We start from the raw sequence: 17,058 nt of genomic DNA, 5'->3' as shown, positions 1-17,058 counted from the left end.
CCGCTGGGTTCTCAGGGTTCTGTTCACCCCCTCCCCCACAGGTGTCAGCTGTTCGTCCGTCCAGCCGGATCTCTGGACGGACAGTACGGCCCGTCCTCCTCCTACGTGTCCTGGAAGGAGCAGGTTCACCTCAGCTCGGAGGTGCAGTCGGTGCTGCAGTGTCCGGCGACCGACAGCGGCCTCCTGCCGCTGATGGTCAGCACGCTGGCCGTCCCCGACGACCTGCAGCACATCGCCAACCAAGGCGAAGAAGACTGGGACCCCGCCTACATCATCCACCTCTACCCTGTAGCTACGCTACGCAACCTACTTCCCTACGCCGTCCGCTACATGATGGAGGTACGGTTAGCGTCCACACGAACCGGGAAACACCAGAAAGAAGTTTAAGGTTCACCCAACTTAGAGCTGATACTATCCAGTCCACTGATTGGTTGATTAGATGTGACCTCTAGTCGGGTCTAACATGGTCTTCTGCAGTGTTTGATTTGCGTGTGTCCTTGTGTCTTTGATGCACAATTTCTGGGACACAAGCTTTAAATGTACTTTCAGTATTCAACAAAAATATTCACAATTTTTCTCTTTCCACTTAAATTTCGAACCCGGAAATCACCGTTATGTTTTGATCTTGCGCGAGTTTCTCGTCACGAGACTCACCTGCGTGATTCTGCCTGATCAAAATTGACCAAACGGCAACACGTCTGTGCGTTTTACACGCTGCAGTGAGAGAGGAGTTAGTTAGACCCTCCAGAACAAACAGAAGCATCCTGTTGGGTTTGTCTGTCTGTTAAAGCGCTTTGAAATGTCTGCTGATGTGATCAAGCGCTATACAAATAAAGGTTGATTGATTGATTGATTATCACCACGCCTCTGAAAAAGATAAAAAGTTGGAGAAAAAGCAAGTGAGAATGAGTGCGTTCTTGAATAAAAAACATTCAGAGGTTAATGAAGAAAAAAAGACAGATATTACTACAGGTATTACTACAGATATTACTACAGATATTACTACAGGTATTACTACAGGTATTACTACAGGTATTACTACAGGTATTACTACAGGTATTACTACAGGTATTACTACAGATATTACTACAGGTATTACTACAGGTTTTACTATAGATATTACTACAGGTATTACTACAGGTATTACTACAGGTATTACTACAGGTATTACTACAGGTATTACTACAGATATTACTACAGGTATTACTACAGGTATTACTACAGATATTACTACAGATATTACTACAGATATTACTACAGGTATTACTACAGGTATTACTACAGATATTACTACAGGTATTACTACAGGTATTACTACAGGTATTACTACAGGTATTACTACAGGTATTACTACGGATATTACGGATATTACTACAGGTATTACTACAGGTATTACTACAGGTATTACTACAGGTATTACTAAAGACATTACTGAAATGTGTGTGAAGGTTCTCTCAGCTTGGTTCAGTGTCCACAGGAGAATATATGAATTATAGGCAAAGGAAACTAGTGAGTGTAAAGCAAAAGTTAAACAAAATATTGTATTACATATTTCTTTATTTCTAAAACAGTTTTTTTAATGACTACTAGGATTTAAAATTTTGATAAAACATAATTTTACTCTTGTTTTTGCTTAAACAGTTATGTTATTAAAAAATCCTTTAAATGAACAGTTTGCTCAATATTTATATTGTACTATTAGCAAAACCCAATCCATGCATATGCTTCTATATTCTATTACTACTTTTGGGATACATAAACGTCATGTTGGGATGCACACACTTTACTCTAAGTGCATCCCAGGGATGCACTACTTTCTTGAGGTAAAATGAACTCTGCTTCTGTCCCCAGAACTCGGCGGACTCTTTCGAGCTTCAGGATGGCTGTACATCGGACCTCCTGAATGCCCGAGTGTCAGGTGAGATCATGTCTTTGGTGCTGATGAGGTATCAGGGCCGCGACTGGCACGGACACTTTCGTATCAAACAGGAAATGCCTGAGTTCTTTATGGTGAGTCTGACGTGCGACTCTGACACGAACATGACGGTGGACGTTAGCGTCCACGTGATGCGCACAGCGAGCCGCCTGCTGCTGTCGCTGTTCAGCCCCTACTGGATCGTCAACAAGACGTCTCGGGTGCTGCAGTACCGAGCCGAAGACGTCAGCGTCAAGCACCCGGCGGACTGCAGGGACGTCCTGCTGTTCTCCTTCAGGAAGAAGAACCTGTTCAGCAAGAACAAGGTGAGACCAGCTCATTGAAAATGGGACGGGCGACAGGTTCGGATGTCGGGGAAAATTTTTAAGGTGATCCAGTAACGAAAAAACTAGGAGGTGTCTTGGTCACACCAACGATTGTTTGTTGGTTCTGCTAGCTTGGGAGTTTGACCCACAGACCAACTGACCTGCAGACCAGTACCGACTGACCCATGGACGGACTGAGCCACAGATTGGTACAGAGTGATAACCGGACCTGTACCGGTCCACGCTTTGGGTGTTGGGGACCACTGACCTACCGGGCTGTGTGTAACTGGTTGCTGTGTTTCCAGCTCCAGCTGTGCGTCTCCACCAGCTCGTGGTCGGACGCCTTCTCTCTGGACACCGTGGGAAGTTACGGCTGCGTTCGTTGTCCCGCCAACAACATGGACTTCCTGGTAAGGAAAGAACTTGGAGGCGATTCTAAGTCTCTGCCCGTCTCTGCTGATGGCGCTACCTGGCAGGGTTAACCATTCATCCTTTCAGGCTAACGTCAGCTAACAAACGACTTCACACCAGATTGACTCCGGTTTGACTCTGGTGTGTCCAGGTGGGGGTCAGCATCCAGATGAGCAGCTTCAACCTGACCAGGATTGTCACCTTGAGTCCGTTCTTCACCCTGGTGAATAAGTCGTCCTACGAGCTGGAGGTGGGCGAGGTCACCGGGCTCAGCTCCATCAGATGGCACTACGTCTCGTCCACAGAGGTGAGGAAGACTCCATGAAGTCTCCCCCAGTCTCACCTGAACATGAACGCCCGGTTCTGTCGTTGTTGACCTGTCAACGTTCTGCAGTGCCTCCCCCTGTGGCCCGAGAACCCTGCAGAAAAGTTGTGCATCCGCGTGGTCGGATCGGAAACCATCTCCAAGTTCTTCTACTTCAACAAGCAGGACAACGGGACCCTTCTGAGCCTCGACGTGGTTCGTCCCTCTTCTGGACCAATCAGATGTCCTTGGATTTAACCCCCGTCGTCAATCAGAGGTTGCTAACGTGTGTGTGTGTGTGTTTCCAGTGCGGTGGAATCATCGTGGACGTGAACATCACCGATCTGTCCATCATCATCAGTTTCAGTGACTACTACGAAGGAGCCGCTCCTGCCTTGTTGCTCAACCACACGCCCTGGGTCACCATCAGCTACAAGCAGAGGTCAGAGGTCAATACTCACAGACTACTTTTTGACGTTTTGAGGTTTTCTAACTTTGTCGTCATTCTTGCTCAGCGGCTCATCGGTGACTCACGAGCTGAAACCCGGTGAGGCCCGGCGGTTCGCGTGGGACGAGCCGTCCAGCGTCCGAATGCTCAGCTGGAGCTGCATGGAGGACTCAGGGGAGCTCGACCTGCTGAAGGTTGGTCACTAGGATTTGTTATTGCTGCTCTTTGTTGTTCTGCTGCTCCAGAGTGTTTAACAAACTGTTAAAACTGCTTTCAATACAAGGAAAATGGAAGAGAACCACAATAGATCCCTGAGGAACCCCAGAAGTGATTACTTGGCTCCTGATTGGGAGACACTCCCAGAACTGATTTGTGGGTTGGTGTTCCTCAGTCCTGACAGTCTGGTCTTTGCTCTCAGGATGACATGGGGCAGTTCTCCCACAACAGCCTGTCTCAGGTCCACTGGGTTTGCTTCCTGGACGGACGGCAACGGGTTCTGCTGTTCACCGAAGATGTCGCCGTGGTGTCAAAGGCCCGGCAGGCCGAGGACCTTGAGCAGTTCCAGCAGGAGGTGAAGGTGTCACTGCAGAACCTCGGACTGTCCCTGATCAACAGCACCAGCTGTCGAGAGATTGCTTACATTGGCATCACCAGGTAAAGACATGAGGAAGTAGACGGGACAGGAGGTAGATGCAACAGGAAGTAGAGGCAACAGCAGGTAGATGCGTTAGAAAATACACTGAACAGGAAGTAGATGCAAAGGGGTAGACGCAAAAGGAGGTAGACCCAACAGGAAGTAGATGAAACAGCAGGTAGACGCGACAGGAAGTAGATGTGACATGAAGTAGATGCAACAGCAGGTAGATGCAAAAGGAGATAGACTGAACAGAAAGTAGACGCAAAAGGAAGTAGACGCAAAAGGAAGTAGACGCAAAAGGAGGTAGACGCAACAGGAAGTAGACGCAACAGCAGGTAGACGCAACAGGAAGTAGACGCAACAGCAGGTAGACGCATTAGGAGATAGACTGAACAGGAAGTAGATGCAACAGCAGGTAGACGTGACAGGAAGTAGACGCAACAGAAATGTAGAAGCAAAGGGAGGTGGATGCAACGGGAAGTAGACTCTGTGGGAAGTAGTCGCTGGGGGAAGTAGATGCAACAGGAGGTACACGTGTCAGGAGGTAAGCTGGACAGGTAGTAGATGCAAAAGGAGGTAGATACGACAGGAAGTAGACGTGATAGGAAGGAGACGCAACAAGAGGTAAAGGCAACAGGAAGTAGACTCAACTGGAAGTAGTTGCAACATGTGGTAGGCTCCACAGGAGGTAGACGCAACAGGAGTTTCGGAGTGTTTGCGTATAACCGTTCAGGCGTGTTTGCGTGTTACAGTTCAGGCGTGTTTGCGTGTAACAGTTCAGGCGTGTTTGCGTGTTACAGTTCAGGTGTGTTTGCGTGTTACAGTTCAGGCGTCGTTTGGGAGATGAAGCCAAAGAATCGCTGGAAGCCCTTCAATCAGAAGAACATCAACCTGCTGGAGAAAACCTACCAGAGCCAGCTGAGTGGGAAGACGGAGAGGGGCTGGGTCAAACTGGACACCAACCTGGAGGTCAGAGGTCAACCACATTTACACTGAACACACATATCCTGACCGTGTGCCCAATTGGCTTAGCACGTGATGTCATTGGGTTCAGGTGAACCTCAGCAGCGCCATCATGATGATGCGTCAGCCGTTTTCCTGCCCGGTGAGGAGGAACTTCCTGTCTGGGATCCAAGTGGAGTTCAAGCAGTCGTTGCACCAGCGCAGCCTGAGGGCCCAGCTGCACTGGCTGCAGGTGGACAACCAGCTGCCCGGCGCCATCTTCCCCATCGTTTTCCATCCTGTTCCTCCGCCCAAATCCATCGCCCTGGACTCAGGTGGCCATCTTGGTTCCCTCCATGCAACGCTCATAAACACCAGCCGGATGCTGTTGTTGCTACTGATGGGCAGCAGCTTCAACTACTACTGTCTGTCATGATGACTCTCTACCTCCACAGAGCCCAAACCGTTTGTGGACGTGTCCATCATCACCAGGTTCAACCAGCACAGCAGTGTCATGCAGTTCAAGTGAGTCACACCCACCCAATTCACCCAATTCAGGTACAGGTAGACCCTCAGGATGGTAGAGTACAGGTAGACCCTCAGGATAGTAGAGTACAGGTAAACCCTCAGGATGGTAGAGTACAGGTAGACCCTCAGGATAGTAGAGTACAGGTAGACCCTCAGGATGGTAGAGTACAGGTAGACCCTCAGGATAGTAGAGTACTGGTAGACCCTCAGGATAGTAGAGTACAGGTAGAACCTCGGGATAGTAGAGTACAGGTAGAACCTCGGGGTAGTAGAGTACAGGTAGAACCTCGGGGTAGTAGAGTACAGGTAGAACCTCGGGATAGTAGAGTACAGGTAGAACCTCGGGATAGTAGAGTACAGGTAGACCCTCAGGATAGTAGAGTACAGGTAGAACCTCGGGATAGTAGAGTACAGGTAGAACCTCATGATAAAGAATGAGATCCGGTCTCAGCTGATGTTGTATCCATCCGCCAACTAGTGATGGCATCCTGACACAAAACTCGTATCTCGGACTCTTGGTCGTACGTCAAATAAAGATATGGACAGAGCAACGACTCGTATCTCAAACCACTCGTATCTCGAGGTTCTACTCCCTGTCATGTGACTGACTTGCGTATTTTGTGTACCTCAGGTACTTCATGGCTCTGGTTCAGGAGATGGCGGTGAAGATCGATCAGGGTTTCCTGGGAGCCGTGTTGGCTCTCTTCACGCCTCCTGCCGACCAGCAGGTGGACAAGCAGAAGGTAAAGCAAGGCAGCAGGTTGTTGGTTCTAGTTCCGGTTCGGAGCGTCTGCTGTCATTTCAGGCGGGGCTTATCGACAGAGATCTACAGCTGCTGCAGACCGACCTGACGGAGGCGTCGCTCTCCGACACGTCAGGACTCAACTTCTTCCAGCATTTCCACATCTCTCCCATAAAGGCGAGGATCTCCCAGGGTTCCTTTGACGTCTTTAGGGCTCCGTCTGTTTCGTTGTATTTTACTTTCGGTCTTCTTCTTCTTTGGTTTCAGCTGCACCTCAGTCTGTCTCTGGGCTCCAGCGGCGACGACTCGGCTCAGGAGACGGCGGCCATCCAGTCCCTCAACCTCCTGCTGAAGAGCATCGGCGCCACACTGACCGACGTTGATGACCTCATCTTCAAGTGAGACGCTCGTGTTTGTGTTCTGGTTGGACCCAGTCATCCGACCTGTGGTCGGGGGATGTCAGATTCTGGGCGTGGTCTCGTTCCTCACCTCTGTCCTCCTCTCTGACAGGTTGGCCTTCTTCGAGGTCAAGTACCAGTTCTACAGCCGGGAGAAGCTGATGTGGGCTGTCATCCGACATTACTCTGAACAGGTAGGGCTGCATTCGTCACCGCCCTCATCCATCCATCCGTCTGTCATCCATCATCCATCAGTCCGTCCATCTGTAAATAAGTGTTTAAGGAAGTGATGCTTGTGGTTCCAGTTCCTGAAGCAGATGTATGTTCTGGTTCTGGGTCTGGACGTTCTGGGAAACCCGTTTGGGCTGATCCGGGGTCTGTCTGAGGGGGTCGAGGCCTTCTTCTACGAACCTTTCCAGGTAACGCAGACGCTCGTCCCTCAGCTCAGTCAGGTGCTCAGCAGGTTCCCTGGTCTTGGTTCTAGTCTCTGTTGATTGCTGTGTGTTCCTCAGGGGGCCGTTCAGGGTCCAGAAGAGTTCGCTGAGGGTTTCGTGATCGGCGTCCGCAGCCTGTTGGGTCACACCGTGGGTGAGAAACGAGTCGCTCGAGTTTGTCGGACCGGTTCATAATGAGTCTGGCGTACTGAACTGTGTTCTGGCCCCCAGGTGGCGCTGCCGGTATGGTCTCCAGGATCACGGGTTCCGTGGGTAAAGGTCTGGCCGCCATCACCATGGATAAGGAGTACCAACAGAAGCGTCGGGAGGAGATGAACCGACCGCCCAAAGACTTCGGCGAGAGTCTGGCCAAAGGAGGAAAAGGTCTCCTGAAGGTACCGACGGTCCGCCTGACAAGCGTTTGTCAGCTGGTCCCAGGTCAGTAACCGTCACTCCTCCACAGGGCGTCGTGGGCGGAGTCACCGGCATCGTCACCAAACCCGTGGAGGGTAAGTGAGCTCCACCTCCTTGGGTTCCAATCGCTGTGGTGACGGCCGTCACATGGAGGTCCTTCGTGTTTCCAGGGGCCAAGAAGGAGGGAGCGGCCGGGTTCTTCAAGGGCATCGGGAAAGGTTTGGTGGGCGTGGTCGCCCGGCCCACGGGCGGGATCGTGGACATGGCGAGCAGCACCTTCCAGGGCATCCAGAGGTACGTCCCCCCTTCCCGAACCTTCAGTTCCGTCGGTCCAGTTCTTTGTCCTGTGGAGATCTTCCTGCCGACTCATGTTCTGCTTTGTTTTCTGTTTTTCTTTTCCTCATTTCCTCGTGTGAGTACCTCACATCCGAAACGTTGAAGCTCAGCTCCTTCATCTCAGATCCGTCTTCGTCTCAGTAGAACCCGTGATTGGACTCTGTTGGGATGAAGGACTTGAGCTTCATCGTGACGCCATGTTTCATTTTTTTTTGCATCTTGTCCTGCAGCAGACGGACGGTAAGTCGCGGCATTGTGTGACCGACGCCACTCCCTCCATCGCTAACGACGTTCATCACACTAACACCGCTAGTAGCCCCGCCCCCTGTCAGCCTCCCTCCCTCAGCTTAATGCAGCATCGTGAGTCTAGAGGCCACGCCCCCTGAGGAGAGCTACCGGTCTGGCAGGTTCCTGTAGGTGGCAGGAACCACCTACAGGTTCTGGACCAGAACCTGTTCAGTTCCAGACCTGGTTCTTAGAAATCCACCATCCTGTGTGTGATTGGTTGAACATTTCAACCCGGATCAGAACCTTCTAGGCTCTGGTGTTTTCTCTGTTGTGGATCCTGGAGGGTGTGGAACCTCCAACATCTCCAAACCGTGATGTCAGGTTTCAAACGTTCTGCCAGAATGACATCATCAGCTGCTTCTGGACGGAACTCAAAGGTTCTATTTTTTATAATGTTCTTGCAATTTTAAACTTTGACAGCTGACCAAACCTTCTGGACCGACTCCATTCCCCTCATCGTGAGATCTTCTCTACGTTTCTACCGTCCTTTGAGACAAAACAAGGTTCTCATGGTTCTAGTCGCGGCTGAGGCTTCGTTCAAACGATCAGCTGGTTTGGAGGGGGCGTGTCACCCATCTCCCCGCCTACTTTCACCTAGATTTCCCATCATCACCCGCTGTCTCCTCAGGGATTGGCCGACCTGTCCTGAATGATGTCATGGTTCTGCAACGCTGAGCTCGACTTCCTGGTTGACGGTTCTGGTCGATACTCTTAAAGCGGCGGCGTTCATTTACTGACCCGTCGAAGGGATTTGATTGATTTGTTCGTTCTGTTTGCTTGAGATCTGATCGAGGTTCTGTCAGCAGAACGTTCCAGAACTGATTTTTAATTTTTTGCGAAGGAATAAAACCAGGTGTTGCTAATCTTTTTTTTATCGTAGTCACGGCAACCAATGGCGTTAAAGATGGTGATTTTTGTGAATCACGTTCTGTTTGATCGACGCCGTAAAGAATCCAACAGTAGATCTGAACCAAACAGAACCGGTTCTGGTTCCTCTTCCTTTCTGAGGAGGGTCCACCCGTGTGTCACGCGTGTGTCACGCCTGAGTGGGTTGGTGTAACGGTTGGTTGTTGCTGTTTCATGCTGCCGCTCTACAAGTCATGAAAGGTGAGAAACCCCAGCTGACGGATGCATCGTGTGCATTTTAGCATCAACCCGCTTCAATTTAACCTGCAAAGCCCGACGGACGATTCTGATTGGCTGCCTCATGTATCACCTTAACGACGTCATGTGATCTCCAGCAGGTGTTTGTTTCAGCTCGGTGATGTTTCATATAATGACGGGTAAACGACGGCTTGTTGGGTGGTAAACAGGTAGCCTGTTAGCTGTTAGCTAACAGTGATGTTGATCAATGAGAACACATCAGTGTGTGTGTGTGTGTGTGTGTGTGTGTGTGTGTGTGTGTGTGTGTGTGTGTGTGTGTGTGTGTGTGATCAGAGCGGCGGAGTCAACAGAGGAAGTGACCAAACTTCGCCCGGTGCGTCTGATCCGGGAGGACGGCGTCATCAGACCGTACGACCTGACGGAGTCGCAGGGTTTCGACCTCTTCCAGGTTTGACTTGTTTACTGTTTCTATGGCAACGTGAGCATGATGTCAGAATGGTTGGAGGCGGGAGTCGTACTGTCAGAGGCGTAAGCGGCAGCAGTTTCATTGTAATCGCAAAAAACAGCTGGTTAAGGCTTGAATTTCATAACTTGACTAATTTATAATTAAATAATTAAATAATTAATATTAACATACTAACAATATGTTATAAGAATAATTAACATAATATAATTATTATATTATAATTATTATATTATGTAATTTTTTAATTGTAATTAAGGAACATCACATGAGCACAGAAAAATACCAGGAAACAAGAACGAGATGAAGAATAATCTTTCACTGCGGGAAAAAAACGATTAAACTTTGGCATTTTAGGGTCAAATGTTCCTTGAGATCAAAAGTAACTTCGCTAAAGTAATGGGTTGTAAGTAATCTAGTATCTGACCTGCAGGAGAGGCGTAAGCGGCAGCAGTTTCATTGTAATCGCAAAAAACAGCTGGTTAACTAAGGCTTGAATTTCATAACTTGACTAATTTATAATTTAATAATTAAATAATTAAATCATTAATATTAACATACTAACAATATGTTATAAGAATAATTAACATAATATAATTATTATATTATAATTATTATATTATGTAATTTTTTAATTGTAATATATTATAATTATTATATTAATCATATTATAATTTACAATAATTAGCATAAATAACATAATTACATTTTTCTAAAAAAAAAAGTGCAGTTTCCTCCGGGATTAATAAAGCATCTATTTTTCCAATGCAATGACTGACATGAATTAATGCTAATGCTAATGCTAACTCTGATTGTGATCTGCTGTCATTCTGTTAACATCATGGTTTAACTGGTTTACACCAGTAAGCTATTCTTACACCAGTAAGATTCTTGCAAGTTTACCGTTTTGTGTTTAAGAGAAGTTCTAGCGTTTATCGCAGTAAGTAAGACAAATACTTTTTTTTTTTTTTTTTTTTAAATAATTGGGTGGCTTATTACGTACCTTGAATTTGGAGTAATGCAGTCTTTGAACAACAAGTTTTTAAAACCAGCGATGGATGTAATGCAGGAGGCATCGGCCTGGGGCGGAACGTACAACAGGGTGTCGTCAGCGTAGAGATAAAACTAAATACCACACATACCCACAAAGTACAGTTGAATCTATAAAGTCAGTCTGCAAAACAAACCAGTTGTGACCTTAGCAACCCTAACATCCCATAATAGTACTGGCTGGTCAACTGTTAGCTACTGTTAGCTAGGTCAGCTAATGGAGGGTTAGCGATCAGCGATCGTGATTCCATTTGGAGATGTACTTTTATTACCCGACTAAAACCCTGTGAACTGTTCTCATTCCTGCTTCTTCCTCTTCCTCTTCCTCTTTTCTCTTCCTCTTCTTCTTCCTCTTTTCTCCTGTTCTTTTTTCATGCAGCCTGATGAGGAGTAAACAGGTTTTGAGCGGCTCAACTTTATAATTTAAGTGCTTTTAAAAGACCTTCAGCTAAAGTCATTCTGTCTCAGTTGAAGGATTCTCATCCTCTCCATGTTGTCATTTCTGCATTAATCTATTTATCATTCATGTGCTAATATATGAATACTGATATATATAAACATTCATCTATAGATGTTGTGCTCAAGTCTTTGTATGCATGCAGAGTATCTTTGTCGCACCTCCACACTGTTTCTACAATATTTCTGCTTTCTATTGCTTCAATAAAGCTTTTTTTTTATTTTTGTTAAAATAATTTTGCAGATTTTATTTATAATTATTCCTGATTAAATCATCCCAGACAGTGGACATTATTTTACTGTATAGCAGAGACGATAATCTCTCATATTTTTATAAATGGTTGCAGCTTCAGGTTTGATTCTTTCAGAACTTGTATGAATGTAAAGGAAACGCTTCTGTTTCTCAGCATGACCTCTGACCTCTTGTGTTTGTCAGCTGATCAGTGACGGATGTTTAACCTTTAATAAACCGTCTCTCCTCATCCTACTTATTCCCCGTTTCTGTCTTTAAACGTCTGACGTGAACGCGTGGAAACGCTGAGACCAGTTTCAAGATGCTCCTCCAGCAGCCGTCGTGTTGGTGTGAACTGTAAAGGTTACGTGTCCCGTGTAGCGTGTTGCCTCACACGTGATTGTGCGATGACAGCTAATGTTTTATCACGTGATTTCTGATGGGAGTCGAGTCTGAGGTGTTTTTGTTTCAGCGTTCAGGAATCAAACAGCTGGACGGAGAAGTTTTCAGAGATTACTGTCCGTACCCGGGACACCGCAAGACCAACGTCATCGTCACCAACAGGTAGAGCGAGACCACACCCACTGAGATGTAGACCACACCCACTGATGAGACAGAATGATCTATGTGTGTGTGTGTGTGTGTGTGTGTGTGTCCAGGAGGGTTCTGTGTGTGAAGGAGATCGACTTCGTCGGTCATTTCAACAGGGAGTGGGAGTGTTTGTTCGAGAACTTCTACCGTCCTCCGTCTGTGTCCCAGTCTGAGCTGAAGATCTACTGTAAGGTACTGACTATCACCTGGACCCCACGGGGGGACTCTGGACCGGTTCCAACCCGGTTTATGCTCATTAAAAGGGGCTACACTGGTTGTGAACTGGTTTTACACTGGTACATATGGTGACATGAGGGATATACTGGTATATAGGGGAGTACAGGTGAACCTCGGCTGACATCATTTGGCGTTACGTCGTTCTCGGTTATACGGCAGATTAAAAAAACAAAACTTAAAATCAAATTACTAAAATATAAAATTATAAATAAAAAAATCGATAAAATCAAAATCGAGTTGACATCATTTTACTTGATTAATTCACTAGTAAACCATTAATAAATCAGAATGAAACATATATTATTAGCCCGTAGCAGCTCCCTTGACCCACAATGAGGAAGAAGCGGCAGAAGAGGAGATGGAGACGTTTTTTCAGTAACATAAATGTAAATAAAATGTAGTTTTTGCTTAAAATTTTCATATTAACCAAAAATCATTGAAATACGTTGATCAATAACGTCCAGTACAGAACTGGGAATGTTTATGTAGTTTAGTCTGGACTTAATTCAGCTCAAGTCGAACTACCGAACGACGTTAAGCGAGGTTAAACTGTATTCCTGGTACATCGGAGCCGCACCAGTTCAAACTGGTTTGGTCAAAGCGTTCCCAGTATGAACTGGTCGGACTAACCGACCCCTGGCTCGTCTCTCAACAGCAGAGGCAGAAGTTGCCTCCAATGACGGGGCAGGACGCGGTGAGGACCCTTCACCTCACAGACCCCAACACGGCTCAGGTGGGTGTGGCTCTGGGTGGGTGGGTGTGGCCCTGGGTGAGTTGTGGGTGTGGTTCCCTCTCACCTGGTATCTATGGTGACCAACAGAAGCTGCTAGCCGCCATATCGGATGCTCAGACGGCGCAGCGGCAGCATCGCATGGCGAGACAGAAGTCCCAGCGCTTCCTCAAAGTCAACAAACAATGAGGTCACTTCCTGTCAGCACATGATGTCACTTCCTATCCACTGCTGAACACAATCAAAATCATGAACCGGCATGAATTAACTTTTTTTAAAAACTTTTCTTCTTGTTATCACGTTATAGGCTGATATAAACCATGTGACCTCGTTTAAAGTCAGTTTATCTGTTTGCAGCAGATTTGGAATAATTCTCAACATACAGTGTTTGGAAATGCTGGATTTATTTATGACATCATCCCGCATGATGATCTCATCCGTCGAGAGGCAGAACAAAAAAAACCTGACTTTTATTTTGAAACATCTTTTCGCCTGGGGGAGGGGTGTATTTCCCTGCTTTTTGCCTGCAGGCTGCACCGTTAGACAAATGTTGCACTAAGAAAATCTCTCTAATATGTTGATGATCAATAATATCACACGAGGTCTGAACGTCATCACATGATTCGTTCGACCAATCAGAAGTCACGTTACGCTTGAACAAATTATGTAAGTGGAAGATCTATTTTGTTATGAGACGTTTTGATTGTTTGAGACGTTTGTCGTCAAGAACGTGAAAGAGTGACGTGAAGTTATTTCCTCGCTGTTATATTGGTGTTTGTAACAATGATCTGAGCTTTAACACAAATAAAATCTACAGACATTCAACTCCCAGAATCCTCGTTCTGTCGAGTCCACCTGAGGATGAGGAGGTCGGCGGTGATGAAGCACCACCCGACCTCCTCCCTCACGTGTCTTTTGAGTTGACTGAACGTTTGAGAGTCAGAGGTTGCGTGTTTCTGGTCTTATCTGGACAACCTACATCTCCAAAGAGGTGGTTTCCATGGCAACACGTGTCCACTTTGACACAAGGGACGACTATCGGACCTAAATGTCCGGCATGATGGATGAACGTGTCCTTCGCCTTCACCCATCAGATGCAGATTAAATTCAGACACATGACTCCCCACTTCCTGTCTCAGCCTAGCAGGAACAGGAAGTCGTCAAGGAAAACATAAATCCGTCACTGAGATACTGTGGAGACAGGATGAGCGTCAGTTTATCGACTGAAATGTCCTGAAGGGAAGATTAGAGTTGGGAAAAGGAACCTGGACCTTCCTCATCATCTTCATCACATGAGAACAGACGACAGGATCAGACTTCAGGACGTCCTGGAGGTGAAATCAGCCCTAAATGTAGACGTCCGCTACCTGTTGACGTCAGAGAGAATGATGTCATCAGCTAATAAACACCATCTTGAGTCTGAAGTTGTGATTTTTTTTCTGGAGCTCCAGGGATTGTGGCCTTCAACAACTCCACCATCGACACGGAAAAGAAGACCAGGAATCCAAGAAAACGAGGAGCAACATCTAAGGAACATCACACGAGCACAGAAAAATACCAGGAAACAAGAACGAGATGAAGAATAACCTTTCACAATGAGAAAAAAATTATTAAACTTTGGCATTTTAGGGTCAAATGTTCCTTGAGATCAAAAGTAACTTCGCTAAAGTAATGGGTCGTAAGTAATCTAGTATCTGACCTGCAGGAGAACAAAGTACCTTTACTTCAAAGTTTGAATACTGCAGGAAATATGAGTGAACATTTCTCATCATAATAAAAACAGGATAAAAGCAGATATGTATTCAAATATTTAATCAGACGAGTTGTGAAAAACACATCTGTTCATGTTTATTACTATCTATTCGTGTTTGTGTTTATTAACATCTATACATGTGTAATATCTGTTCATGTATTTTGTGTTTATTAACATCTTGACGAAGGTCCTTTTATGATCTTTTTGATTGTGTTTATTAACATTTTTTTGTGTCTGTTCATGGTTATTAGCATCTATTCGTGTTTGTTCAATGTTTATTAACATCTGCGTCTGCATGTTTATTAACATTTTTTCATGTTTGATTGTGTTTATTAACAACTATTCATGTTTGTTCATGTTTATTAACATCCGTTCATGTTTTTTCTTGTTTATTAACATCTGTTCATCTTCGTTTGTGTTTATTAACATCTATATATGTTTATTAATATCCATGGTTTTTTGTGTGTATGAACATCTTTTCATGTTCTTGTTTACAAAGATCTTTTTGATTGGGTTTATTAACATTTATTTCTGTCTGTTCATGTTTATTAAGTTCGATATTCATGTTTTTATTAATGAATATCTTATGTTTGATTGCGTTTATTAACAAATATTCATGTTCTTGTTTATAAACATCTATTTGCGTTTGTTCATGTTTATTAACATCCGTTCATGTTTTATCTTGTTTATTAACATCTATTATCTTTGTGTTTATTAACATCTATACATGTTTATTCATATTTGTTCATGTTTTTGTGTTTATTAACATCTTTTCATGTTCTTGTTTACGAAGATCTTTATTTGATCTTTGTGTATATTAGCATTTATTCGTGTCTGTTCATATTAACTTCTATTCATGTTTGTTTTTGTTTTTTATGAAGTTATTTTGGTGATTGATTGTGTTTATTAACAACTATTCATGTTTGTTCATGTTTATTAACATCTATTCGTGTTTGTTCGTGTTTTTTAACATCCGTTCATGTGTTTTCTTGTTAATCAACATTTATTAATCTTTTTTTGTGTTTATTAACATCTATTCATGTCTGTGTTTATTAACATCCATACATATTTGTTAGTATTTGTTCATGTTTTTTGTGTTTATTAACATCTTTTCATGTTCTTGTTTATGAAGATCTTTTTATGATATTTTTAATTGTATTTATTAACATTTCTTTGTGTCTGTTCATGTTTATTAACTTTTATTCGTGTTCGTTTTTGTTTATGAAGATCTTTTTATGTTTAATTGTGTTTATTGCATCGGTTTTTGCATGTTTATTAACATATTTTCATGTTTGTGTTTATTCACATTTATTTGCGTCTGTTCATGTTTATTAACAACTATTCATGTTTGTTCTTGTTTATGAAGTTGTATTCATGTTTGTTCACGTTAATATCCGTTCATGTCTTGTTTATCAACATCTATTCATGTTTGTGTTGATTAACATCTATTCATGTCTGTTTGTGTTTATTAGCATCTATTCATGTTTTTTAATATCTGTTCATGTTTTTTGTGTTCATTAACATCTTTTCATCTTTGATTGTGTTTATTAACAACTATTCATGTTCTTGTTTATTAACATCTATTTGTGTTTATTCATGTTTGTAAACATCCGTTCATGGTTTTTCTTGTTCATTAACATCTATTCATCTTTGTTTGTGTTTATTAACATCTATTCATGTTTGTTCATATTCATCCAGCCGGTAAAAAAACAATCCAGTGGTTTTCCATCCTTTCGTTTCTGTCAGTAAGGAAGAGTGGTTTGTTTAAATTCGCCAGCAGACAGCGTGGCGTTCACTGACCTGCTGAGATGTGTTTACACTCACGCTGCTTTCGCTGTAATCAAAGGTCTGGTGCACGCCGGCGAGCTTCCCGTTTACATGAACCTTCATTGAAGTCAAACATCTGCAGCTCTTTGACCTCTGTCTCCTCCTCAGGTTCCCGTCTGACTCACTCTCTCCGTCAGCGACTCACATTTCAGATTTTTGCGGTGCCAGTGAATGTCTCACCGAAACGTGGTCGTGCTTTGTTGTTGCTGTATTGTTGCGTTCAGGGTAACATCATCTTCCCTCACTGATCTGTCTGGCAGCTACTCTTCCTGGAACGCGTTGATGATTCTAGGGAACGCCGAAGCTTCCCTATTGATAAACCTTCCAGGAATAGCAACTCCACTCAGACTGGTGTCATGAGCCTCCAGACTGGTCTTAAACCAGTATAACGGGGGGTGGGTGCATGCAGCTTTCTTTTTCATGTTGCTTCTGTTGTCGCTGTTCCAGTTTTTATTGCTGTATAAAGTTGGGTTGAACAGCGGCGGCGGCGTT

At 44.7% G+C, this 17,058-nt stretch overlaps 1 protein-coding gene across 3 annotated transcripts in view; it reads left to right on the top strand.

The window, feature by feature from the left end:
* The window catches only part of vps13c (vacuolar protein sorting 13 homolog C), a 37,366-nt gene extending 23,848 nt beyond the window's left edge, over positions 1 to 13,518 (top strand). For 2 of the 3 annotated variants that reach the window (XM_068330247.1, XM_068329416.1), the window contains 25 exons: positions 42 to 339; positions 1,852 to 2,241; positions 2,547 to 2,651; positions 2,804 to 2,959; positions 3,047 to 3,172; positions 3,265 to 3,398; positions 3,472 to 3,598; positions 3,823 to 4,058; positions 4,866 to 5,010; positions 5,096 to 5,318; positions 5,439 to 5,508; positions 6,143 to 6,254; positions 6,317 to 6,430; positions 6,521 to 6,651; positions 6,764 to 6,845; positions 6,957 to 7,070; positions 7,164 to 7,239; positions 7,317 to 7,480; positions 7,549 to 7,594; positions 7,670 to 7,793; positions 9,561 to 9,675; positions 11,901 to 11,992; positions 12,088 to 12,211; positions 12,912 to 12,989; positions 13,077 to 13,518. In XM_068330247.1, coding sequence (XP_068186348.1) covers positions 42 to 339; positions 1,852 to 2,241; positions 2,547 to 2,651; positions 2,804 to 2,959; positions 3,047 to 3,172; positions 3,265 to 3,398; positions 3,472 to 3,598; positions 3,823 to 4,058; positions 4,866 to 5,010; positions 5,096 to 5,318; positions 5,439 to 5,508; positions 6,143 to 6,254; positions 6,317 to 6,430; positions 6,521 to 6,651; positions 6,764 to 6,845; positions 6,957 to 7,070; positions 7,164 to 7,239; positions 7,317 to 7,480; positions 7,549 to 7,594; positions 7,670 to 7,793; positions 9,561 to 9,675; positions 11,901 to 11,992; positions 12,088 to 12,211; positions 12,912 to 12,989; positions 13,077 to 13,175 — 3,481 coding nt within the window. In that variant the 3' untranslated portion in view covers positions 13,176 to 13,518. The other variant, XM_068331026.1, reaches the window with a different exon arrangement.
* Positions 13,519 to 17,058: the final 3,540 nt, after the last annotated feature.

Source organism: Antennarius striatus, chromosome 1 (assembly GCF_040054535.1).
Source record: "Antennarius striatus isolate MH-2024 chromosome 1, ASM4005453v1, whole genome shotgun sequence".
NCBI classification, from domain to species: Eukaryota; Metazoa; Chordata; class Actinopteri; order Lophiiformes; family Antennariidae; genus Antennarius; species Antennarius striatus.
The sequence above is the reverse complement of the archived record's forward strand: the minus strand, read 5'-3'. Positions and strand labels throughout refer to the sequence as shown.